This window comes from Pinus tabuliformis, chromosome 2_2 (assembly GCF_031772625.1).
Source record: "Pinus tabuliformis cultivar Carrire ecotype Pingquan chromosome 2_2, CPIR1, whole genome shotgun sequence".
NCBI lineage: Eukaryota > Viridiplantae > Streptophyta > Pinopsida > Pinales > Pinaceae > Pinus > Pinus tabuliformis.
In genome coordinates, this window is record NC_142300.1 from 169,144,497 (window position 1) to 169,170,478 (window position 25,982).

A 25,982-nucleotide genomic window follows, 5' to 3' on the forward strand; every position below is an offset into this window, starting at 1 on the left:
GTGCGTCTGGAGAAATCATCAATGAAAGTTAAGAAATACTTGTAGCCAAAGAATGAAACAATTGGAAGTGGACCACATAAATCACTATGCACAAGCTGTAAAGCAAATGAGGCGTGCCAAGAGGCACATTTTTCAAAACTATCCCGATGATGTTTTCTGAGTACACATCCGAAACAAACACCATCTCTGCAAGATACCATTGGAAGACCTGTCACCATATTTTCTTTACATAGATTTTGAAGGGATTGATAGTTTAAGTGACCAAATCACTCATGCCAAAGTTTGCTCACTTCATCATTATGAGCAACAAATACCGAGGGAAGATTTGATGACCCAAAGTTGTTAAACTTATACAACTTTGTAGAATCATCAGTGATGCCAGTAGCTAAAATCTGTCTAAGATCTCTTAGGTCCTTAATTACAACATCATGAGATGAAAATTCAACGATTTTACCTTCACCTGAATGAGTTATCTAATATACAAATAGAAGGTTGCAGGATAAGGTTGGAACACATAATACATCCTTAAATTGACCATTATCTAGATGAATAGTTCCAGTCTCTACAACATTAAGAGATCTATCATCACCAACATATATATTTTTGGTGTTATAATCATTTAAAAAAGAAAACATGGCTTTGCTTTTGGCCATGTGATAAGAAGCTCCAGAATCGATGAGCCACTCATGAGAATGAGAAGAAGAAGATACATCTAGTGCATAACCAGACCGATATGCTTGACAACCACATGCAAAAAGTGTTATTCCTGAAGATGAAGTTGAAGCTGAAAAGTGCTCCAAATGGATGTTATGCTTCTTCATTGTTGCTTCTAAGGCTTCCATCTTCTTAAAGCATTTGAATTCTAAGTGGCCATCTCGATTACAATAGTTGCAATGTCTATCAGTCTTCTTCCCTCTGTTTTTATTTGCCTTATCATTTTGTTGAATTGATTTTTCATTTTGAGACTGAAAGTGCTTAGCACCCTTGGTTGGTTTAGGACCATTCCTTTTAGGATGTTGCTTCCTAGGATTCTTTGAACTTGGTCGCTGCTAGGCGGCTAAGGCTTTCTTAGAAGAGTTTCCAAGATTAAGAAGACCAGCATATAAGACTTTTTCTTATCCTCTTATTAAAGAATCACAAAAGGCATCGAAAGAGGGGGACTTGTAGGCTTGTCCTTGAAAAATAAAGGCTTCTCTAGTAGAATGGAAGGTGGAAACAAACACAGAGTAGGTTGGTCCTAACTTCGTAAGAATGGAATAGATAAGGCTACCATTTTCTTTCTTAACCTTAATACCTTCCAAAAGAAGTCTAAGGGTCTTGAACTTGGACAAAAAATCTTCAATGGAAAAAAAATTACTGGGGTCTAACGTATTGATGAGCTCTAATTTTATTTTTAATTCCAAAAACTTTATTGACTTGTTTCACTGCTTCATCAGGGGTATCAAGTTCTCTGATATGGAATCTAAGGTCTGGAGAAATAGACATCCCTATCAACCCACGTGCTTGATTTTGCTTACTTTCCCATTTGACTGCCTTATCTTCATCTTTAGGTTTAGACTCTTGGTGTGAAGCTATTCTAAAAAGACCTTTACTTCTAAGTAAATCTTCCATGTAAGACACCCATTGGAAGTAGTTGGTGCTGTCAAGAATAACTTGGCATGGAATTTCCATTTTAATAGAAACTGATGTTGTAGATGTTGAAACTAAGTGTTCCAATGGAAAGATCTCGAAAAATTAGGCCGATTCAAAAAAACGGCTTTGAAAGCAGCTTCCAGATGAAGAAGTTATGGCGTTTTAAAGAAAATTTGTTGCAGATGTCGACGAAGAGCGTGAATGTGCGGAAGTGAATGATAATGTTATATTTAAAAAAAAACCTCCCTTTCCAAACTTAATCTAATTAGCTCACTTTTCAAAAAAAAAATTATGTGACCCACTTTTATAAATAAGTGAAAGTCACTTTTACAATAGTACTTTATGAGCTACTCACTAAATTGTAACTTAAATAAAAAATAAAGAGACTTTAGAATTATAAGTGACTCACTTTTTATAATGCGTGAGAACACTTTTACATAAAGTAAATATAAAACATAAATTACATTGCTCTTTGAAAAAGTAACTCAACAAAAAGAAAGACTTGAACCCAAGACCTCTAGTGAAAGTCACTTTCACAATGGTACTTTATGAGCTACTCACTAAATTGTAACTTAAATAAAAAATAAAGAGACTTTAGAATTATAAGTGACTCACTTTTTATAATCGGTGAGAACACTTTTACATAAAGTAACTTTAAAACATAAGTTACATGTGTTTTTTGAAAAAGTAACTCAACAAAAATAAAGACTTGAACCCAAGACCTCTATTCTCCAAAAGTAATTTTGGACCAAGTGAGCTAGTTTAATAGGTTAGTAATTTTTGGAAAAGATGAAGGGGTTTTTTTAAGTCACTGAAGCTTTGGGGAGCGTGCTTACTTGAAAAAACATTTTCTGTGTACAAAACGAAAAACCACACAACCCAACACGGACATGCAAAAAAAAACAAACCTTATGGCTTGAAGTTAGCTTTCACCGGAAACTAAATATTTTCCTCAATGTTTCTGATTTCCCGAGATCACACTAAGGCGTGGCGAAAAAGAGCTGTAATATCCCTTATCAAGGGTATCCCTCAAACACAAGCAAACTCCAACCAGAGATGGAATGGAAGGGCATTTACCAGATATGTCACCTCTGAAAAGAGGACGAGATCTGGAGGCTAACTGGCCCTTTCCAGACTCTGTCTAAGAGTATAGCAGAAAAGCACACAAGTGGTATAGTAGCCAAGAAGCTCAAAGAAATGAAAAAAATAACAGTAGTGCAACATATAATAATGTATACATGGAATATAAGCAGATACTCGAGAAATGCAAAGAGAAATGCTAAGCCATTTTATTATATTAAGTAATGGAAGAGTACAAGAGGTGATCAGAAAGATAGCACCTCGACTTGCACAAGGCAAGTGATGAAATACACTTAGAATGGTAAGGAAATGGCCTCTCTCTGAACTGCGTCCATGCTGCCAGAGAACTGTTCTGTTGCTGCTACCGTTGGGATCAATTGAGGATTTGGGGCTGTTCCCCCCTTAGAAAATGCTGAAACTCTAGAATCAACCTCTGCTCAATAAACCCAAAAAAGCCCAGAAAACTTTTCTAAAATAGTCGATCCCCGAAAATCACCCCCTTGAGGATCTACGCTATCCCTCAAGGCTTTGCGCTGCCCTTGAAAAGAATCCTCCAAAACTCTACCCGGGACTCTGCCAAAATCCTCCAATATGCAAGGGCTGATCCCTTGCTCAATCTCCTAGCTCAAATCCTCCACATAAGCCCAATCCGGAGCTCCTACCAAAAGAGATTGTGTCCTTCCCTCTCAAGACTGCGCAGTCATTAAAATGCTCAGTTCCTCCTCAACTCCAGAGATCGCTCCTCTTGCAAAATACTGATGAAACTACTTTGCCCAAGCAGGCACTCAAAGTCCCCCGGGGCTAAGGGTGAGATCTCCGAACGGAGACATTTGATGCACTAAACAGTGCTGCAGACAGGCTAAACAGCCAGCGTGCTCTAAGTCTAAGTGACTAGCTCAAATACAACATAATCCTCCCCCAAATGAGGAGGCTCATCTCTCCTTTATAGCGTTGGACTCTCTCAAAACCCTAAGGCCCACCTCCTCCATCGTAGCCTCTCTCTTGCCACGTGCTCCTTCTCCATCTGCGACGTCTCCAAGTGTCTACGTGGGCCCCCTTCTCTACGTGGTCCTTTGGCCCCTTTGGCTCCCCTTTTATGTTACAACGTTGTGCTACTAGGGAGTGACTTTATTCAAAAAGTGAGTTATGTCCCCTTTTCCTCACCTTTTTATTTATAAATAACTATAGAAAGCAAAATTGAGCAAAATCGAATATTCCAATTAGCCATGGCTAATGAGGAATATTACAAGAGCATACACATGAGAAAAATCATTCATTTTTGTTTCTGATTTGCCCAGATCGCACAGAGTCGCGAGGCAAAGACCATACGCAAAAAAGGAAGGTATAGATCTGGTAATAAAAAATAGAGAGATAAATAAACCGAAATAAACAAAGAGATAAATAACTTAAACTACTAATAAAGACTGTATACCTCCAGATCTTAAAAATGACATAGCTAGGGCTACCGGAAACCTTTTCTCGTGAAACGAAAGGGGTTCCTCACTGAAATAGATGCTCCTAACACAATAGGGTAGTCCTCTCGTCCCGAAAGCGGTCAGAAACAGTAGATCTAGGAAACGACAGTCAGATGCAGTTATACCAACTTCGGATTTGGATCACCAATGGATGTGGCCCTCAAATAGCTTTGATACCATGTAGGAATTTACAGAGTAAGTTCCTCAGATAGAACACCAAAGGACACCGCTCACAAACATATCATGGATCAATACACCAGTATTCTTGACGTGGTTAAAACCCTCAAAGAGGGAAACAGTCCACGGCCTGAGCCAACGCGGCCACTTCAAGCAACTTATTAATGTAAAAGAAGGAAAATTTACAGAAGCTTCTCTCATGAACGGTCACCTTACAAATAACCCTCCATGCCCTTTAAATGGAGATCATGGACCTATCGGGTGTTAAGCTACGGATATAGTGTCGGCAATACCGAGGAGAAAATGAACCGTCAGATCACTACATATCGTGACCGTCGGATTGTAAGTTACAAAAGTACATAGTAAAGAAACACACTTTACCTAACTCTACACTAGAACAAGTTATACTTAACTATTTCCTATGTGTCGGAATATCCTAGCAATGCAAGCATTTCAAATACACGATTTTCCAAGTTATTCTACTGTTGTTGGATCGATATTTGAGAGAAAGGGAAATTGTATAATGTATTATAATTTAAACATGTTTCTTCTAAACATTTGTCTAATGTGTATGAGCATGCTTGAAGACATATATTCCCTATGAAATATGCATGATGGTAACTAAATGTTTGCCCTATTTAATATTTCTTAAGAATACTTTATGGAAGAATGGAAAACTCCTATTGAAATGGAAAAAGTATTGCTATCAATGTGTTTAGAATAAATAAAAGTTTGCTCACTGGTCAAATATTGAGATAAACAAACTTGTTTATCACCGAAATTGCATGAAGATTTCTGCATGTATAAAAATATTGAATGATAAAAATGATTGATAGAATGATGATGATTACAATGAGCCTTGTGACAGTAAACTTATATGCATTGACTGGTTATGAGGTGAAGAAGTATGTACCCTTTAACCTTAATTAGCCTAACTGTATTATTATTATTATTATTACAGATATACACAACTTCAAAACTTCCATTATATAAAATGCAATGCAGTACCTACCATCATACTTTGACCTCCTTTCAGACTAAAAGCCTCCTCAGATAAAACCAATGAAGAAGCACCACGATCATATATGTTCCTATCAGTAATAACGGGATAAATATAAGAATCTTATAAAATCCAAATATGATCAGATTATTCATTTTTAATAAATTCAAACAAATGATGACTGGCAAAAGTTTCCTTGAGCAATTCTGAACTTTTAATGCATACATAAACAATAGTTCAACTTGTAGAAAGGGAGAATCAATACCCCTCTTCATCGATGCTATGATTAGATAGTGCAATTTCAGATCCAATTTCTTTTTCTCCATGATGACCAACACCTGAAGAAAATAGTTTTTACATGATTATTCAATAACTCAATAGCATTAGACTAACAAAACGCAAAGGCAAACCTATCTCACTTCTAGAGTATATTTAGAGATGAATAATACCAACTTTCTCCGACATCATTTCAGGAATGAAATCACATATGAGGGAAACTGCAGATATATCAATAGGGATATGAAGAGGATTCTTAAACTCAAGCTCCACATTTATAGCCTCTGCAAAATAACAAACAAACTAGTGAATTCACATAAGTACATTTTCTTCCTGTCAGACAATGTCTGTTATACATCAAGATTAATCCAAGAATAATCAACCAAACATAAGAACACAGAAAACAGCCATTCTAGTTGCTTAAGTAACAAATTCAACTTTGAGCCTGGATGAGAAACAAAAACTGAAAAGACTCGAATACTTTCAGAGATAAGGAGGAACTGTCTGATCACTGTCCATTGCTCAGAATCACAAAGGAGATATTTAGGGTCCATATCCATATTCACAGACAGAATGGATAGACAAAGATATCTCCCAAGTAGTGTTGAAAATGTTTGTTGAGTTTCTCGGGGCATGTCATGCTGTCAGATGTGATCAAGTTCAGGCAAGTGGCATTACCTTTCTGTAGCTCAGGTGACTGGACAAAATAATATTTTATTTGATGTGGATGCAATGATTCAACTCCAAACAATGCACAAAACTTGAATATAAAAATCTCTACAATTATGTAATGTCCCTTCCTAAACTAATTTGTTACAGGTTTATTTATTCTACAATTTTGACAATTTTGGAAGCAATGGGACCCATGTGATTTTTGGGAAAAGACTAGGAAGAAAAAAGGGGCCAAAATGTCTTGTGGTCTTGTTGCACATGATGAAATACGCACCACCTTAGAGGGAAGTTCAAATGGCTAAGGAGAAAAAGTCGAATTGCTAGTTGGAGGGGGCCCACATGGGAAAAGAGGCCCACAAATTATAAATAGAGGAGGCCCAGCCTCATTTTGTATCATTTTGACTATTGAACTCAACCTTAGTTGCTCGAGTTGCTTAGCCGAGTCACTTGTTGTTTAGCAACGAGCTCTCCAAGCGGAGAACTCACCCTCTCTTCGGTGGACTACAAGTGCCACCCTAGTGAGGTTCCTTTCTATCATTTTGGAGGATTGCAGGAGGATATTCAGAGCGTTAAACTCAGCTATCACTCAGCCAGTGCGTACTTCAAGAGGACGCAGTAGGGGAACATGTAGTAGCTATTTTTGAGGTCTTCCAAGGAGCATTTGTAGGGAGAATTTTGGTGAAGGATGTACAAGGAGACTAGCATTTGGGAGAATTTTGGGAGCAAGAGCATGTTGTTTGAGAGCAGTGTGATTGATAGCACCCAGCGCTAGCGTAGAAGCTTCTCACTGGGCACACGTGGGAATTTGTGGGTCAATTTGGGGAGCAAGTATTTGCTAGGAGAGATAAGGGGATGTTCGGGAAAGACTATCTCAGCTATTTTGGTGTGTTTTGGAGGTCTTTTCGTGGAGTTACATGCAGGTCGTACCTTTTAGCAGTTGGAGGAGGACGTGGCTCTTGGGAAGTCGAATTTCCGGTGGGTTTTGTTTGACGAGCATGGGGTTATTTTGGTAGAATGTTCTGAGCACCGAAGGTGGGGTTTCTAGCAGCATTTTTGCAGCAGACAGCACAATTTCACTAGGGCAGTGCAGAGCATCATTGCATCAGCTATTTTTCCCATCTGGGTTTGACATATTATCACCTGGGCTTGATCACGCTTGCCATTGAGGCAAGCCTAGGTGTACCTCTTCCACATTATTGTACTATTGCTCCCAGATCGTAATAAAATGGCTCAGCTGATTGTTATTTCTGGACTTTTTATGGGTGTACAATGAATGTTTAAGTTTTATGTTGTCTTATTGTTTTCTTTGATTATCACTATTTTTCCCTAATTTGGGATTGTTACCGCTCAAACTATCAGGGGGTCCTAAAGGGGCATTTGCTAGGTCAAGAGCAACAATGAAGCTAAAGCCCACTGTCACCACAGCTAAAGCTTCCTACTCTTTACGGACTTTCACCGACGGGAGGAGACCTGATATATATATATATATATATAAAGGATCACTTATGAAGGATAGATCAACTAAGGTGGGTGTGAAGTGATCTCGGGGATCCTTTTCTAGGGGAGGCTCAAGGATGGGACTTGCTTGCTTCTTAAGCAAGGTACAAGGCCTTCTAGGATAAGGGGGTGAGGATTTAAGGGCTAGGTTTAAGGAGTGTTAATTGTAAAGGAGCTTACAAAACCCTAGAATCCTTGTTGAACTTGGTTTCCCAAGTGGTTTTTTGAAGAGATCACTTTTCAAAGCTATGGGACCAAACGGGGCCAACTGGACCCAAGGTTAGGTCAAGAGGAAGGAGTCTAGCAACCAATGATAGAATTGACCTAAACGGGGAGAAGGGGATCAAAGAAGTGATTTCCACTCAAAGGTGCAAAATGATCCCTATGAGGAACTAGCCTAGGGAAGCTTAGGGCAAAAACAAATCTCAAGGCTAGGGCTTGGGATATCTCACAACCCCACCGTCGGAATTTCCTCAAATTTGGAAGAGGCCTAGAAGAGACATCAGCACAGTTAAGGCTAAGAGATCGAAATTTTTCTATGGGTGGTTTGTCAGGAAAATGATTCCCTACGAGCCCTAATGTGGCTAGACCTAGAATAAAGAAGGAAAGGTGAAGAAAAATGTTTCTTTAAGTCATCACCCTACGGTGGACCAGTGCCTAATCCTTTAGGGAGATTGGAATCAAGAGGAATATGAAGATAGACTTCGTTTCCAAGTCAAGGAAGCTCTAAGATCAACTCTGCTTGTCATTAGGGCAAAGGAGAGTGACCTTAAAAGCTTTTATACTCAGTTTTGCAAGGAGAAGTGGCTTATCAACGTAAATTCAACCATAGAATTATCCCTAGGAGAATTCATTGAACATACATAGCCCATAGATAGAGATATGCTATATGGAAACATAATTCCACAATCTTGCAGTAAATGCATGCAACAACTAGCCCAAGTTTAGCGAAAATCTCATTATCAATGTATGTGACCAAGTAAAAGAATAAATAGCATTAAATTTGTACTTACACGTAAGAGAATATATCCAACCACCAATAAACTTGCCAATCACGAAGCTCCACGATAAGAAAAAACAATCCATAGAAACATAATTCCACAATTTTGCACTAAATGCATGCAACAACTAGCCCTAGTATACCGAGAATCTCATTATCAATGTATGTGACAAAGTAAAAGAATAAATAGCATTAAATTTGTACTTACACATAAGAGAATATACCCAGCCACCACTAAACTTGCCAATCAAGAAGCTCCAAGATAAGAAAAGACAATCCATACATCAAAATTCATCCATGTTCCAAAATTTCGTCCACCAAGGAGGAATAGCGAAAATCTCAAGAGAGATACAAGTCCAAACCAAGTGACGACGAGAAATGAACTCTCATCATTTGTATTTATACACCTCTAAGGAGATCAATTTAGCTAGTTGAGCCTACATTAGCCCCTAAAATAAAAATAATGTGCAAATAACTAAATTTTGGTGACAAGCCTGTTGAAAAGTGTAACTAAGTTCGATCTTCAAAATGACATGTGTAATTGTGATTTTATGTAATTGATGAAAAGAAGAAAAATAAAATTATAGTTGTAATGCTTGTCTCATGGGTCTCATGAGCAAGGAATTTTATTTTTAGTGATACCTCTCATTGAGAGCCTTTAAGATTTGTCATCTAGTCATAAAAGTCAATTTGAGTCTATGTCATGTATGAAGGACCCTTCTTGGGCATATTACATTTTGTATGAGTCATAAAAAGTATAAGAAGGCCCTCCAAGACCAAGACAAAGTCACCTCCTTCAAGTCGGCTTCAAAAGAATAATAGAATCTCTCAAATAGACACGTCGGCTCATCTCCAAGTCATGTCGGCTTATTACAGGCTCCAACAACTATAAATAGTGCAATTTGGGTTTCAGTTAGTGAATTTCAGAGCAGAGTTTCGATGGTTATCAACTCTATAATTCGGTCAAGGTTTAAGGCAGAAAAAGGAGTGTGAAGATCTCATAAGAAGTCTCTCTATCTAAGCAAAGGAGGAAAACAAAAGGAAGATTTGTTTGGGACTGTTTTAAGGACTGATCTCCACTCACACGTGCAAGGAAAAGGGTTACTGCTGCAGAAAAAGGAGTCAAAGATCTTCTTGTTGTGCTAAAGGCCTAATCAAGAAGCATTCAAGAAGCCGAGTTGAAGAAGAAAACCTTCCATTCCAAGCGAAGGAGATAAAGAGGTCAGATCATCATATATGTTGCAACTAGGGCCGAAATAAAGTGCAAGTTTGAAGTTGGAGGAAGCCAAAGTTGATGAATAGTCGACAAGAAGGAAGAAGCAAGAGGGTTGACTATCATTGACTCACGGAAGAACTTCATCAAAGAAGGTTTGGGTCTTGGTCTTGGTTTGTGTCTCTTGTCTCTTTACGAATTATGCATTGGTAATTGTTTGATGAAGAAGAACATTAATAATTTAAGTAAAAGAAAGATCCTAATCTCAGAAGTAAAAATCACTCACAAGCAGTTACTAATAGAAAAGAAATCATGTAATCTCAATGCCCTAGATTTCTCAACATGGTATCAGAGCTAAGGTGACTAAGTCAAGGAAGGGCATCTTATCAAGGGGCACTCAAGGATCAAATCTCAAGGAAATCATCAAAGCGAAGATCATCTTGAAGTCAAAGGAAGCATCATAACCCTAGATCAAAGAAGTCTACAAAGAAGTATTGGGATCATCATCAAGAAAAGAAGGTCAAAAAACCCTACATCTACTCAAGTTGAAGAAATCTACAAATCAAGTTAAAGTGTTTTGAAGACTATTCATCCAAAGGAAGCTAGATCAAAAGGCGGTGTCATCTCACTACTTGTGGGATCAAGAATCATTCTTGAAGAAAACTACCTTCATCAAGGAGAAGTTTTATATCCTCTACATCATCATCAACATCAAGGAAGTAGCAAGAAGAAGGAGCATCCTATCAAGTAAGTATATTTATGTCCACATCTGAATCTATCAAAATGTCTTTTTGCAAGGAAAGCAACAAATTGGTTGGGGCTTCAAACTACTTGCATGGAAGAAAATGACAGATATGCATCTCATTGAAAATGAGGTTATGGAACATGTCAAGGGTTCTATCACTAAACCAAGAAAGAAAGATGCTCAAGATCTTGCCAACTATATGAAAGGGGGAGTTAGGGCTGAAAGGATTCTCATAGAATAAATCAAGGATCCCCTCATCCCATATGTATCTAAACTCGAAACCTCAAAATAAATCTATGACAAACTGGTAGAGTTGTATTTCGTAGGCACTGCTGGAGAAGTCATCTCATTAAGGCAAGAACTTTACAAGCTGAAGATGCCAAGGGAAGATGGAATAGCCTCATACTTTATGAGGATATATCCGAGATCAACTACAAGACCTGGGAGAAGTCATGTTTGATAGAGAAATGACTACAGTTGTATTAAATGCTCTACCAGAGGAGTGGGGTAACTTTACTTCAAGTATTTATGGGAAGAAAGAAGCTACTCCATTCCAGGATCTATGGTCATTATGCAAGATTGAAAAATCTATAATAAAGGTCAAATCTGATATGGGAACAGGTGAGCAAAATCAAGCTTATGCTACAATGACAAAAAGAAAAGGAAAATTTGGTAAGTTTGATTCTCAGAAAAAGAAAAGGAACATGGCTAAGATCCAAAGCTATGGATGTCAAGAATATGGACACTACAAAAGAGATTATTCTAAGATCAAGAAGGTCAATAACAAAAGAGGAAGAGAAGAAGTTCATATCACCGAAGAAGTGGAGGAAGCTGAAAAGAAGAAGCCCAAGATACAAGAAGTAAGAGATCTCTACTATGACTGAGATAATCTTCCTCGCCTAAGTCTTTTTCAAGTACCTAAGTCTTCTGTTGTAAGATATGGCTATCATGATTCACTAAATGCGATGCATCAAGGCATCATAGAAGCATTGCAAGCAAGAGCTCAGGACATCATCATAGAGAAGCATGAAGATGGTTAGAATCTATGGAAGTCAAGGATATAGCTCTTGGTAATTTCATTGGAAACAGAAGTGGCAAGGTCATCTAGTTCAAGGTTCATCATACATTTGTCAAAAGGAAACATCTGTTGATGGGGATATTTTAGATCCTCAAGATTCTCTGATGGAATCTCCATTGAAAGGTTCACCAATCATGAGGGGAAGCAAGTGTTTCATCAAGAATTCCAAACTTGTGGAATTCATGGGATGATGGTATGATGACATAAAAGTGAAGCAAATCAAGGGATTGAAGCTCTTTCCATCAAGGAAGTTGTTGCAAGAAGTCTGGATGATCCAAAGGAAAAATTGATCAAAAGAAAGGATTTCCTCTCTCAAAGGGATGCAGGAATGCATGGGTCACACATTCGCTAGATATAATATGTCTTCATATGAAGTATGGGGTGGTTGACTACAATTTAGGAACTCTAATTCGAAGCTCCTGGGAATGAAATGTGTGAAGAAAGGAAGGAAGAGATCATGGGATGTGCAACCATGGAAGAAGGAAATCAACATCCAAAGACCAAGAAGATTTGACTAGGATATCTCCATGAAAGATATGAAGACTCTGATGGAGTCTAAAAAATAAAGAGACCCTTGACAATATATATATCTTTGGGATATGTGTCAATATGTGTACAGGATGTTGATACAAACTAGAAGATGTCATGATGAAAGACCATCACAAAGGTAATGTTGATTTCAATGTTGATTCCTTTATTTTTGAACAAATATATGAATGGGTTTATGCAGGGTTGAGAAGGGAAGATCTATGGATGTCTTCCACTACTGATGCACATGTAGTAGGATGAAAGATCCTTAAGTAAACATGACATGAAGGAAGGTCAAATATGGGCTGATGGATCACTTTTCGATGATGACATGGCTAACCAAGGATGAAAGTGATGGATGGTCGATTCCCTATGTAGAAGTCCTAAACATGAAGACTTCTAGATAATGAAAAGATATTCATGACATCGTGAAGAGGAGTTCTTCAAGTAGTTGGTTGTCCCATCATCTCCACCTGAGGAGATTTGTAGGTCCCTAATTAAGAGGGAGCCTGGAAACAAGTTTCTTACTTGGAAGAAACTTGGAAATTCCTAAGCCAAGAGGGAGCTTAGGTACATTCCTTCCGTAGTAATGAGTACATTCCTTTACTGGAATAGATAAGTCCTCCCTAATTAAGAGGGAGAGATAGACATATCATTCTTGTATTCACTTGGGAAGACAAAATGGAAGATTGGGTAAACATATGGCATCTGACGCTGCTCTTTGAGGATGAATTAAGGCATCCAAGATAAGAGTAGACGTTGAGGACCGATATTCTTAGACGACTGGGAATCCAAGATAAGAATAGTCCTAGTGGAACACACCTTGAGAACCTGGGTGGGGTATGTTCTGAGAGAGAGACAATGATGAGGTCGATACATCCTTGGTCTCGCCAGCATTGTACTCAAATATCGTGGAGAGATAGAGTTGTTATTCAAGGCCTTATTATGTGACAATGTTGGTTGATATGATGCTAAATAGATGGGTTACCAATTTGAATCTTCTTATGAGAAATTCTTCAGATTGAGAATGACCAAGTACCATTATGAATACCTCCCTAGTTAAGAGGGAGTGTTGAAAAGTGTAACTAGGTTCAGTCTTCATAATGACATGTTCTTTGCCCACGGCCTCACTCTGCCCTCGGCCCTCCTTACAGCAATGTTGCACGCCCTTTGTTCACCCGAACACACTTCACCGTTCACCCGAACCACCAAAACACGGTGTGCCCACCCACAAGTTAGAAGTAGCGGCCTCGGCTACCTAGGTTACCACCACACTTTCAATGTCAAACTATACCGCGGCGCTCTGTTCAACCCGTTGTGTGGTCGGGTCGACCCCCCATTCAGTCCCACCCGTCACACAATGTAGCGTCCAACGTGCAACCCAGTCGTGCAGTATAGACCACATGTGATGCACCCCATTCAACTGTGCCCAGAAACCCTAACTCTCACCCTCGACTAACTTCGACCTTCACTGCTACGGTTTTGCCTGCTGCCTCGGCCATTCTCGCTCTTCGTTGTTTTTGTGTTCATCGTATGTGTTATGTGACGGTTCGATGATGCTCATCGCCTATCTCTAATATATATGCATGCCATGCAACCATGGCACCTCCAACAGTCGCGACCTTTCAGCTATACCAAAAGTCGGCCCATGTGTATGTTCAAGTCAGCCCACCCATCCACATATGCATCAACGCTTCCTCCAAATAACACGTCGTTGCTTGTCATATAAGTCATTGTTTCGCTCGAGCCATCTTTGCCACCCATTCGCCCAACCTGCCTACTTCGGTTCCGAACATGCCTTCCACCACCGCTCGCTCCATGGGTCGCCTGTATCAAGTGTGGGCACGCCCACTCCAACCGTGTCACCTCGCCGATGGGCGCCTCACACACCCGAACACCCAACTCGGGTCGCCCAGCGTGCCCGCCCGTCATCACATGACTCATCATAAAGGTGGGCACGTCCGGCCCATGTAGTACCATACTATCATCCCTAAAGCCCAAGGGTCAGTGAAAGAGATCCCACGAGACTAGGGTCCAAGGTTAACATCCAAAAGAGGTCTATGGAACAAGAGCCCACTCTTTCAACCGAATCCCCCCAATAATCCATGCCCAAAAGTGTCCATGATAAGCAAACTACAATACTCAATTACCAAATGAGAAGGCATACCTTTAGGTTGTGGAGGCCCACCTTCAAGCATACGATCATGGCAAATAGGTGAGGGACCACATGAGTGGCGGAGAAATGGCACAATGAGCTACTTGGTGGCTTCAAGGGGCTGCTGACTGTCAGCTGAGGACCATCTTGGAGAAAAAAAATCTCCTAAGAATATCACCCACAAAATGGTGGGTAACAGGGACCTTACAAATTACTTTTACATCATCGTTAATGTTTTAACTTTTAACCAATAACAAGTAACAACATCAAGACATATTACCCATTTTTATGCATGACAGCCTCCAAAAACTGTCTTGCACAAAACCTGAATATAAAAAGCCCTTACATGTCTAAAAGGCATGACTATTCAAGCATGTGACCATGCAATGTAACCATATCGTATACACAGCACATGCTAGTGTAACCATCTCTCATAGCATATCTTCAAAATTATTTCAAACCATATGTGGATTCTTTTATGTTATCCCGTTTATTTTGGATATTGTCATATGAACCATATCAGATAATTACATTACTATTAGAGCCCCTTCCAGGGCAACTCCTGATTCTGGCTTTTAACTGATTATTTTTTAGAAGGTTTCTAGTCCTGGCCTTTGGCTGAACATTTTTTTCTGAACGTCAATCTAAAATTCGGCCTTTGGTCACTTCATCTAGCATTTAGTGTTGCTGGATTGTGGAAAAAGTCTTCTAGAATGCCCACCGTAAATTCAAAGAACAGAACCAGAAAATTAAAAAAGTTTTATTACAAAAAGGACTTTGTCAAAGAGAATATCAATACTACATGAAATATCAACTATAACTACTAGACACCAGAAGAAATCCAGTACAGATCCGCCATTGAAGAAAATCACAACTGCATCATGAGGGGCATTCCATTGCCATACAGCAAATATAATTGATAGAAATTGTTGCAGGCAATTAACACTACTGTTAAATATAAATGTAAATATCAATACACAAAAATAATTATACCACCATCTACCTATGTATTCAAAAGCAACATTTTGGCATTGCTTCATCCAATGGTAATCTAAGGTGGGCTGAATCTAACTTGGTTGAGAGCATTAGCATTGACAGGGGTGGTGGAAGGTGTAAAATAATTTTGAAAGTTGTTCTTCATTTTAGGTTGGATTTCATGAGGGGAAGGAATATAATGAAGGGGGTCCCTAACATTGTTAGAAGGGATACAGGAATAGTATTTGCTAAGGATCCAGAAGCCCTCATCATGGCAAGTTGTTTCTTCCATTTTTTTTTTTTGTGTGTGTGTGACATCCATTAGTTGTATTGTATCCTGATTTTCTAAAAATCCATCATATCAGTTTGAGACCTTGTATCTATTCCAGTATCTGTATACATGCAACTTAGCTTCGACTCCCAAAAATATTATTGATTTCATCTCCATGTCAACATTTGAGGCAAAAATTCCTTTGTGCGTTAATCGTTTGTCTTTGTCAAACAATATTTAACATAGCTTTCTCAACCAGACAATTTCTTTATCTTTCTCTACTAATGTGTTGTCAATTTTTTTTCTAGTAGTCCTCTTGAACTGCTTGTCTTTGCTCCCCTTGCTGCCATTCATGCTTAAAATAGGTAGTGGCATATCTTTAAGCCAGTTCTTGATCATTAACTTTTAGCTTGTAATTAATTTTTTTTATTCTTGTTATTCATTTTCAAATTTATTTTCCATGTTACCCTATTCATCTAATTGGCATTGTAGTGTATGATCTTCATACTGAAGAACTACGTTAACACTTTCAAGACTTTTGATCTTTTCTAATTTAAATAAGCTTCCCTCTAGATTAGTTACTTCTATGCATTGTCATATATCAATTTCTCTAGATGTGGCCTTGCTTTTCGTCATGTAAGTCATATTTTCAAAGGTTTCCTTGAGAAAAAAATCCTTGAGCTCTGCCAATTCATGCTACAACATTTCTGTCATTGCCATAGTCACATAACATTGCTTAGAATAGTGTACTTTACCTGATAACCTTCATAGCGGTTCAAGCACAAAGTTCAAGGTCTCACCAATAATAATATACTTTTAATCATTTAATACCACTTGGAACTTCCAACGTTTAACGACTATAACAATTTCAAGCAACAAAAATGCCAAGAAACTCTTGATCTACAAAAGCTAAAAAATTCCAGAATATAAACTTAGGTCCCCACAGGGAGGAACTCCACATCACAATAAAACGCATGGAGGTTTACTAGCAAGATTAGAGCCACATCTTGTTTAAGGCTCAGCAAATGCCAAAGAGTAAGAAGATGAGAAACTTCATTGAATGTAACTTTACAGCGATGTTTGCATAAAAGGCCAACTACAACCAAAACAACCGATAGCCAAGGAATTTACAATTGTACCCTGCCATTGATGTGTCCCCCAAGAGAGGCCCCTGTTAGCTCTGCTACATGTTTGAGCATTTTTGAGAGTCAATGACAGTTTAGCAGTATTGTTGATGCTTGAAGGGCTTCATGGCAGTCTTTCCCCTTCTGCTCCTGCAAGTTTCCCTATACCCTCTTAACCTCTCGTTCTCTGCTTTCCTCCTGAAACTTCTTCGTTCCTTGCCTTATCCATATTCCTCTGTTTAATCTCTCTTTACCCCAGCGCCTCTGTTAATTTGTTTTAATACTACAAAACCCCGCCGTAATCCCTTCTTTTCCCAGCACCCGATCTCTTTATATAAAACCTGTTGAACCCCCCGTATTAACCTATTTTTGTTTTAACCCCCGGGTGCAAGGTTTAAGTCCATTCGACCATATTCATATAACCCGCGCCATAACCCTTCTTCTCGCTTTTAATCTGAGCCGTTGATCATATCTGTCGCGATCTAACGGTCATCGTTCTTTTGCCCGCACATTAAACATCGTGCACCTTCTGCATCATCCAATCGTCCATCGGAGATCCGACGGCAGTCGCACCGTCTCCCGCCGCAACCTGCTCGCTTGTTAATGTGCGGGGAGAGTGGTTTCCCGCCAGTCGCAGAAGCGACGCGGCGCCTTTTTGTTGGATCGCGCCCCGCTATACGGATATTGCCAAGCCCCGGAAGGCGGTGCGGGGAATACCGCTCACCTCCCAAAACAGCTCATCTCGTACGTCTCCCCGCCGACTATTTGTTGTGCATCATCCCTGTGTGATTGCCATTCGATTATCCCTGCTTATGATCCGACGGCTCTCGCTCTCCCGTTCCCGTTGACCTCCGATACCCCGCGTAATTCAATCTTCGTCGTTGATTTTATTGATCCAACAGCCCACCTTCTTTCACCCGTGATTGCTCCCGATAGCTCCTGATGTGATCGTAGCCGTTGATCTATACAATCCGACGGCTCACGATGCTCTCCCCACTACCCTGTCTTCTGATAGTCTCCATACGCCGATCTTCGCCGTCCAATTGCTTAATCTGACGGCTAGTGTTTATTCGCCTTCTACTCATGCTTCTGCCATGTTTTTGACTTTCTGGAGCTCTCGATGGACAGCAACGATCAATTCCCTGTACCCAACATTCAATCTGCAACCAACCACATTTAAATAAGAGCATGGCCGAGGACAAACACGACGACCTCGAGCAGTGAAAAGCATTTATCAGGCATGGAACTTAATTCATGATTCACTCCAGCTGCCAGAGAAGGATATTAGAATATCAGAAAGGGTCATTTTGTCCATTAAAGTGCTCAGAATTGCAGCAGAGGCCCGTTTCATATTGTAAATGTAGTTGGTGATCATTTATTGACATCTCCCCGCTTAGTAGCAGAGATATTTTGTAAACCAATCTCTATATATACCTAGAAACACAATGTAAGAGGTTGATGAGGGTTGGATGAATGTAATTCTTGTGAAAATTTCAACTTCTGGAGACTGTAACTATTATGAGACTTGCAACTTCTGGTCTTCATTTCCAACTAATACAAGCTTCTTTTGCTGTCAATTGCTCATTTTTCCCTTCTTCTATGTTCCAGGCTCTGCTTGTATGCATTTGTTCATGTGCTGCTGATGTTTAGCAACAGAGGGGCTGTCATCCCACCTCTGTGTTAAAATCTAGTTAGTTTCATTGAAATTGCATGTAGATTTCTGTTGTTTTAATGCCATAGATCTGTCATCTTGTCTGTGCATTAGAAGATAGATTTGCAGACCTCCTTACTGGTTGCAGTTGGCCATCACAGGGTCCTGTGCATCTGTTGGTGTGATCAGTGTTCTCCATCATCACATTGTCTCTAAAACTGTGAGTAATTGATGGTTAAAAGCCTTGTAGTCTGGGGGTGTTCACCCATGTCTGGGGTTAAGCATAGTAGGAGTGGTTATCTGGCTTGAACATGCAGCATTTGTTTCATTCATCCACCAATTTATCCAACTTTTTGATGATTTTGTAATGTTCCTGAGCATAGTTGCGGGGAGCGCCCCCCCCCTCTCGAACCCGCTCCCCAATCGCACTCCGGGCGGGAGCGGCTCGAGAGTGATTTTCGGGAGCATGCTCCCGAAAAAAATTTGCGCTCCCTGCCATTTTCGGGAGCGTTGTAGGGAGCGGTCGCTTCGTCGCTCCCGAAGCGATTTTTAACACTCGGGAGCGATCGGGGAGCAATCGCTCCCGATCGCTCCTGGCATTAAAAAATCGCTCCGGGAGCGTTTCGTCTCACCGATCTACGATCGGCAGAGTTTTCCTTCAGCCCTACCCCAAAGCCGGGATTGATTTTGTCATTCGAATTTTAGGAGAATCCTAGTGTGTTAATCTGCTAGATTATAGTTGTGTCGCAGAAACTAGGTGGTTTATGAGGGTCTATGTTAAGTGGGTTTGTCCCCTTAAGATGTAAATTATAAAAGTCATGATGTAATGTGTCTTGAGGATTGAAAAATGTTTTAAATCCCCTCATGAGTCCTAAGTCCTAGGTCCTAGGTGATGTTTCCGAAGGCTTAGTTCGATGATCCATTTAATAAAATAATAAAAAATTAAAAAATTAAAATTAAAAAATTAAAAAAATAATAAAATTAAAAAAATAATAAAATAATAAAAAATCATAAAATAGAGCAAAAACCCTAAAATAATAAAATAATAATATTTTAAGTGAATGCATGCAAAATATTATTTTAATAATAAGTTAACAATTTCGACGGATGAGATTAAGAGATGTCTTGATCCTCATCGACGGTCGAGATCATTTCGACATGGATCACTCGAACTAGCCGTTGGGATCATTTCCTTTAAATAGGGTCTTAGGGGGTCATAAAAAAAAAGATCTGTGAGTCTGATACTGAAGAAGCTCTCATGTAAATCTGTTTCTGGTTAATAAAAGAAGACTTTGGGGTCCATATCTTGCTGGTGTTACTCTCTTGAAATGCTGTGAGATTGTTTAATTTTCTGCATATTTTATTTTCAGCCATTAATAATAGCTTATTGTAGAGTATTGTGAGCACAGGTATCTTGTTCACTTGCTAGGGTTTGAGTGTTGTTAGGGTTTCTGAAGTAATGGCAGGTATCTCCATTACTTTTTGAGATCTAGCAGCATTTTTGCCCTCTTTACTGATGGTTGTTTTGAGCTGTGCAGAAAACCCTTTCTGAAGGAAATTTGTGGGCGTTCGGGGAAGTTCTCGGCTGAACCAGCCAACTCCCGCAAGCATTTTTTGCTGAGCCCAGTTGGATTTGATCCTGGGTCTATCATTCGGTTTATTTTTCTAATTTGCATGAGAGATTTTCTGAAGTTCTTCACAGTGAAAAACTAAAATTTTTATTCTTTAAAATATTTTTGTGCTTATTGTTGAATCTGGCTGCTAAGGGGCCAAATCTGTAAATTAAATTAGCTGTTCTAGGGTTTTTTTAAAATTTTTGCCTTATACAGATTTTGTTGGGATTTTCCTTTTTCTTCAGGTGCTGGCATTTGAGGAATTTCTTAAGGTTTTATGAGTAAAATCTGGAGCATCAAGCCTGCAAATCAGCAGCCGGCGTTCATCTATTTAGTCAAGCCGCAAACCCGCCAGCATTTGCTGGCCTCAAGCATCAGCCGCTCTCTTCCGCCATCTTTGTCTGATTGCAGCAATCTTTGTACATCAGAGCCGTAAAGCAGATCAAAGGAAAGCAATTGCGCTTTAGTTCAGATCCACGCACCTGTGATACGGGCCAGATTTCAATCTCAAGTTTCCGAAAGGCCTTCAAGTTATCCGCCATTTTCAAGCATCGGGTTAGACAGCGTGGGCATCAAATTCGTTGCTACGCAGATTTCATTTCACGCAAACAGTTTTTTCTAAGATCCATTTCAAGGAGCAATTGCTCAAGCTAATCTTCACGCAGTAGATACCAACATCGAAATGATTTCAAATCGTATTTGCTCATCGTGGTCAACTGTGCTTAAGCCTGGGCTATGAAAATCGTGAGGCAACCTGAAGCGGCGTGAGGCGTATTTTCTTTTGTTGCGTTTCTCTGCCATATTCACCGTTGGCCCAGCTTTGTCTGCTACGAGACCACGTCCTGCCACACCTGCAAACCCTGCAAAAAACGATTTTGAATTCTTCGTGAGCCATCCGCCAGGTAATTTCTGTGAATTTCAAATCGATTTCTATTACCGCTGTCGCCTATGCATCTATCACGCCAATCGTATTATGCTCTGCCGATTTGGTTTCACGTTTTTTTTTTTTTTTTGTTTCCTCAGTTCTTTCGATTTAGGGTTTTAATCATAGTTTCGATTTCTTTAGACGCTGAATGATACGTTAACAAGTTTACGTAGGTTAGCTTTAGACAGTGTTTAATATAGTTTTTTTTTTTTTTAAATTCGATTTCATTTAGATTTGCTTTATAGTTTTGTTTTGATATATATATGAAAATAAAAAGAAATACGATTTTGCTTTTAGATTATTAAATCTCTTTTTTATTTTTTGACTTAGGTTATATGTATGTACCTTTAGATTTGGATTTTAGATTTTTTTTTTTAATTTTGATTTTAGGAATAGTCTTAATCATTTAGTTTAGATTTAGTAGATTTAGTTTCAGATTTTAATAGTTTTTAGTTTAAGTAGTTTTAATTTTATTTTTTTAGATTTAGTTTAAATAGTTTTAAAAAAAAATTAGATTTTATATAAAAAAAAAAATTTGAAAAAAGTATAAAAATTTGTGGAAATTTTCTTGTTTGCCAGATCCAGTTGTTTTCAGGAAAATATCATTTTGAGATTCAAAATACTGATGTGGGATAAATGTTTTAGACGAATCTGTACATGAATGATCATCTTAAAGGTTAGCTGGTATCTGGTTAATGATTTACGATTCTCGTGGTGGTTTAAAGCATTTATCTTTTTCAAAATTCTCAGTTGCTGGATATCGTTTTGGTCATTGTGATTTCGCTAATACCTTTTGATGACAAATGATTGTTGTTCACGGTTTATTTTTCTATATCATCTAACAAGTAATCATTTTAGCAACAATCTCTTAAGGCACTGGTCTGCTAAATTAATCAGATCCATCTAGTGCTTATCTTATCGTGTCTCGTGTCTCCCAACCAACTGGTCGACAGTTGGTCTTCATCATCTCATAGGGTCTACCCCCCTTAGCCGCGGGAGACAGGCTTAAACGGAGGGATCGGGGATCAAGGTGACAGCCCCCGGTCTGAGGGTTGTCATGTCAATCTGCGCGACAACAGGTCGCTCCCGCTCCCAAGCAACATGGTTCCTGAGCATCACTGATATACAACCTAGGTGAGTTTCTTTGGGTGATAACATTAATTGGCGCCGTTGCTGGGGAGAGAAGAATTGAAGCTCAGCTTCCCTGGGAGAACGACACAGCTTCAAGCTTTGATGATAGACAAGGTTTGAACACATATTTTGGTTGTAATCATCTATCTGGCGACTCCACTGGAGGAAGACCATCATTTGGCGACTCCACATTGAAGTTCTGGAGCAGTTGGTGAGGCATGCTCAGAGATATCTTCAGAAATCAGTAGCTGAACCAGTGCCTGATCCTGAGAAGATCGTTCAGCAGAAGAAAATATCGAAGTAAGGAGCATCAGGATCAGGTAAGCCTTAAAATTTTTATGTATCTCTGCCAGTGTAGAAATACCTTCAAAGATTCATACAGCTCCTTAGTCATTCATTTCCCTTTCAGACCTCAGTTGAAAGAAGCATCCATGTTGTCCATTATATTCCTCTGTTTCTGTCATACTCTTCATTGATTCAAACCAATCGGCTCACCAGTATCCTTTCATACACCCGAGCCATGGCAAGTCAGCAAGCTCTTACAAAGATAGAACGGATAGTTGCTGCTAGGTATGGACCTCTGGTCTTGCCTGTCCCTTTAAATGCCATGCCTGCAGGAGATTATCAAGAATTCATGCCAAAGTTTACTGGTGCAGAAGGAATAACAGCTGAAGAGCATTTAGAAGCCTTTTATAGCTATGTTGATAACCTGGATATTAATGAAGAGGATGTCTGGATGAGGGTTTTTGTTCAAAGCCTAGAAGGGGAAGCTAGAAAATGGTTTAGAGATTTACCCCCTAGGTCCATTGCAGACATTGATGCTCTAGATGATGTATTTTTAAAGCACTGGGGAAATAATAAAGATCTGCTCTTTTATCATGATGAATTTGGAAACTTGCAGAGAGAAGATGGTGAGCTGCTGTCTGATTTTAACATCAGATTCAATCATATGTACAGCAGAATGCCAGCCGAAATAAGACCTACCCCTACTTCAGCCATGATTACTTATTCTAATGCCTTAGATTCTCAATTCCGCCTGCTGCTAAGATTAAGAAGATGCACTTCTTTGGCTGAGATGCAAGCTGCAGCTTTTGAAGTAGAAGCAAACATTATTGCTGCAGAAAGACTCGAAGGTGATGATGAAAGCAGAAGGCAGGGAGGTGAATCCTCATCATCCTATGATCCTAAGATCGAGGAATTGGCCAGGATGATTGAGCTTTTGGCCTCTGAAGTTTCCAAGTTAGAGGTTGAGCAGCATTTTGAAGAAGCAGGAGCTCATTGTTCCATTTCTTTTCCAACTCCAGATCCATGTAGAGGAACACATGAGCATGTGCAGATTTTGCAGAGAAACAGAGATACAAACGAAGATCAAAGGGTGAAGACCCTTTGTCAAAATATAGTCATGGAAGAGGTGCAGCATGAGGAGGAGGTCCATGGTTTGGAAGGTTCTCCTTTCCTAACCAGAGTTTCCTATGAAAAAGCATTATCAAGAGGCACTACCTGTCAGTTTGTTGTGCTTGCAGAACAGCAAGCTTGCCAGCAGTGGCAGCGAGCAACAAATCCCTTCTTCCTCCAAGAACATGTGCTTAAAGCCTGCTCATCTTCACATGGCTATGCAGATCTGCAAATTAGCCAGTCTGCTATCATCCCCAGTCCAGTGATTGAAAAGGGAGGGGAAAGCTCTCCATCATCTTAAGTTTCTCTGTCTGATCAAATGAAAATCCCTCATAGTTGCCACTTAAACACTGAGGCAGAACATAATTCAATACTCAACGTTGAAGTTGATCATCTCAATCTTGATATTTTGATACCTGCTCAGATGGTCTCCATACAGAATGAAAGCGCAGCTTGCCAGATAACAGAGGAAGAGGGTGCACAGTATTGGAATCCTTCCTTGGAGGTGGACTATTCTCAGCAAGATGTAGGAGCAAAAATTGTTTCTGTGTCCCCTGCACAAGAATACAGTGGTGCATCTTTCATATTAATTGTGCAAACTACAGAAGATATAGACATGTACACAACAGCAATGAGCATTCAGCTGGTGTACAAAGGCTCCCATGAAGAACATCCAAGGAGGAAAATACACAGAAGGGGAATGAAATTTGATCCCTATCTACCTATCAAGCTCAAATGTCCTAAATTGTTTGAGGTGGAGGATCAAATAAATCCTGTCCTGTTGATCTATTATGAACCGGTTGGCAGGCAACAATTTTGGTGGCCCGGAAGCTAAGTGCAAATATGACTATACTGGCGATTGGTTTTTCACTCGTTTAGGAAAGATCTCCAAGGGACTCTGGCGATGGCGAATCTGAATGCCCTGGTAGCTTGTGACCCCGCAGTGGCAGCGGAAGTGGATGCGGCGCACGGTAAGGCGAAAACCACAGCGCGTCAAACCCAGAAGAAAGCTCCAGTTCTGTGTCTGGCTGACGATACAGACGGAACGACGAGGGTCTTAAGTGAGACATGCCTGCACATCGAAGATGCGGGGTTTCAAGCAAGCTCGAAAGCCCATAGTCGAGCCTCTATTCGGCAGTCAAAAACGATTTCTGAAACGGCGGTTCTGAGGGGCATTTCTTTTGACCCTGCTCGGATCAAATCTCCGGATGGCTGCCAAAATAACTCTCCTGTACATCATTTGCCCAAGGGAAACAACTGGCTTTTCTCAGGGCCGAGGAACATCAGCGAGACCTGTGCTCACGGCGCAGGCCAAACCCAGAAAGATTGCTCGATAAAGCACCCGATACCTCGCCAAGGGTCAATATCGGTGCTGGTTTCCCAAGCGCTTAATCTCCAGGACAGTATGCTGTGCTCAGTGGAACAGCAGCATCTGTTGGGGCTCCCTTTGTTGTTGCAAAACGATGGTGACGCAGAGAAGTTGAAAGTAATGGCTCTGGAAACTGGATTCTCGGATTTCCGGGACCAGCAAAGGAAGCTTTCACTTGTCCTATCCAAAGAGGATGTGAGACAAGTGTTTGACGAAATGCCTCACCGACATTTGGTCTCCTGGAGGAAACTTTTTTCTTTCTCTGCACAGAATGGTTTCTCTGTACAGATCTTAAGAAATCGGCGGGAGATGAAGGGGTTAGAAGCTGCAGGGCCTGTGCTCAGCTCTGTAGAAAAGGAAGCAATGGATTTCAGAGAGGTTTCGAACCCCTGCGACCCTTTCCTAGCGATCAATAGTGTTGGCGGCCATGTGAAGAAACATCAAAAACAAGCACAGTTAGAGCCCTCAGTAAGCTATGCTTGTACCAGATTCCGCTCCTCTCAACTTCACAGAGGAAAGCAGGAATTAGACATCCCAGAATCTTTCCAGATCTTGATTGTGCTCCTCTCTGGCAAATCTCTACTTCAGTGGGTGAGCTCTTCAGATCTAGTCCAAGACCTCAAACAAATCCTGGAATTTAAGTTGGGGATCTCCTCGGCATCTCAACGACTCCTATATGAAGGAAAACAATTGGAGGATTCTAATCTTCTTTCTTTTTACAACATTCAAAGAAATGCTTCCATAATTTTTTCCCTGCGTCTGAGAGGGGGAGCTGGTGGACAGTCATCTTCAGCTGCAGCGCCTTCTTACAAAGATGTTGTCCATGCTCAGATGCCCAAGAAAACAGCACCACCAGCCCAGGCTCCAAAACCTTTTTTGGTGGACAGACTGGAAGAATCCCCATCCATTGAAATCAAGCATCCCTTGATGGACTTGCAATTCCAAATGTTCGCAGAAACAGCAATCATCTGCAGGTTAGTTGGGCTATGGCCACGCACAG

The 25,982-nt window shown here is 40.0% G+C and overlaps 1 protein-coding gene across 2 annotated transcripts in view; it reads right to left on the bottom strand.

Annotated features, from left to right (window-relative positions):
* LOC149191950 (Tetratricopeptide repeat (TPR)-like superfamily protein) overlaps positions 1-25,982 on the bottom strand; it is a 392,644-nt gene that overhangs the window by 153,984 nt on the left and 212,678 nt on the right. For both annotated transcript variants that reach the window (XM_089404439.1, XM_089404438.1), the window contains exons 19-21: positions 5,814-5,924; positions 5,630-5,702; positions 5,377-5,455 (exon numbers count right to left, since the gene is read on the bottom strand). In XM_089404439.1, coding sequence (XP_089260565.1) covers positions 5,377-5,455; positions 5,630-5,702; positions 5,814-5,924 — 263 coding nt within the window. The remainder of the gene's footprint in view (positions 1-5,376; positions 5,456-5,629; positions 5,703-5,813; positions 5,925-25,982) is intronic.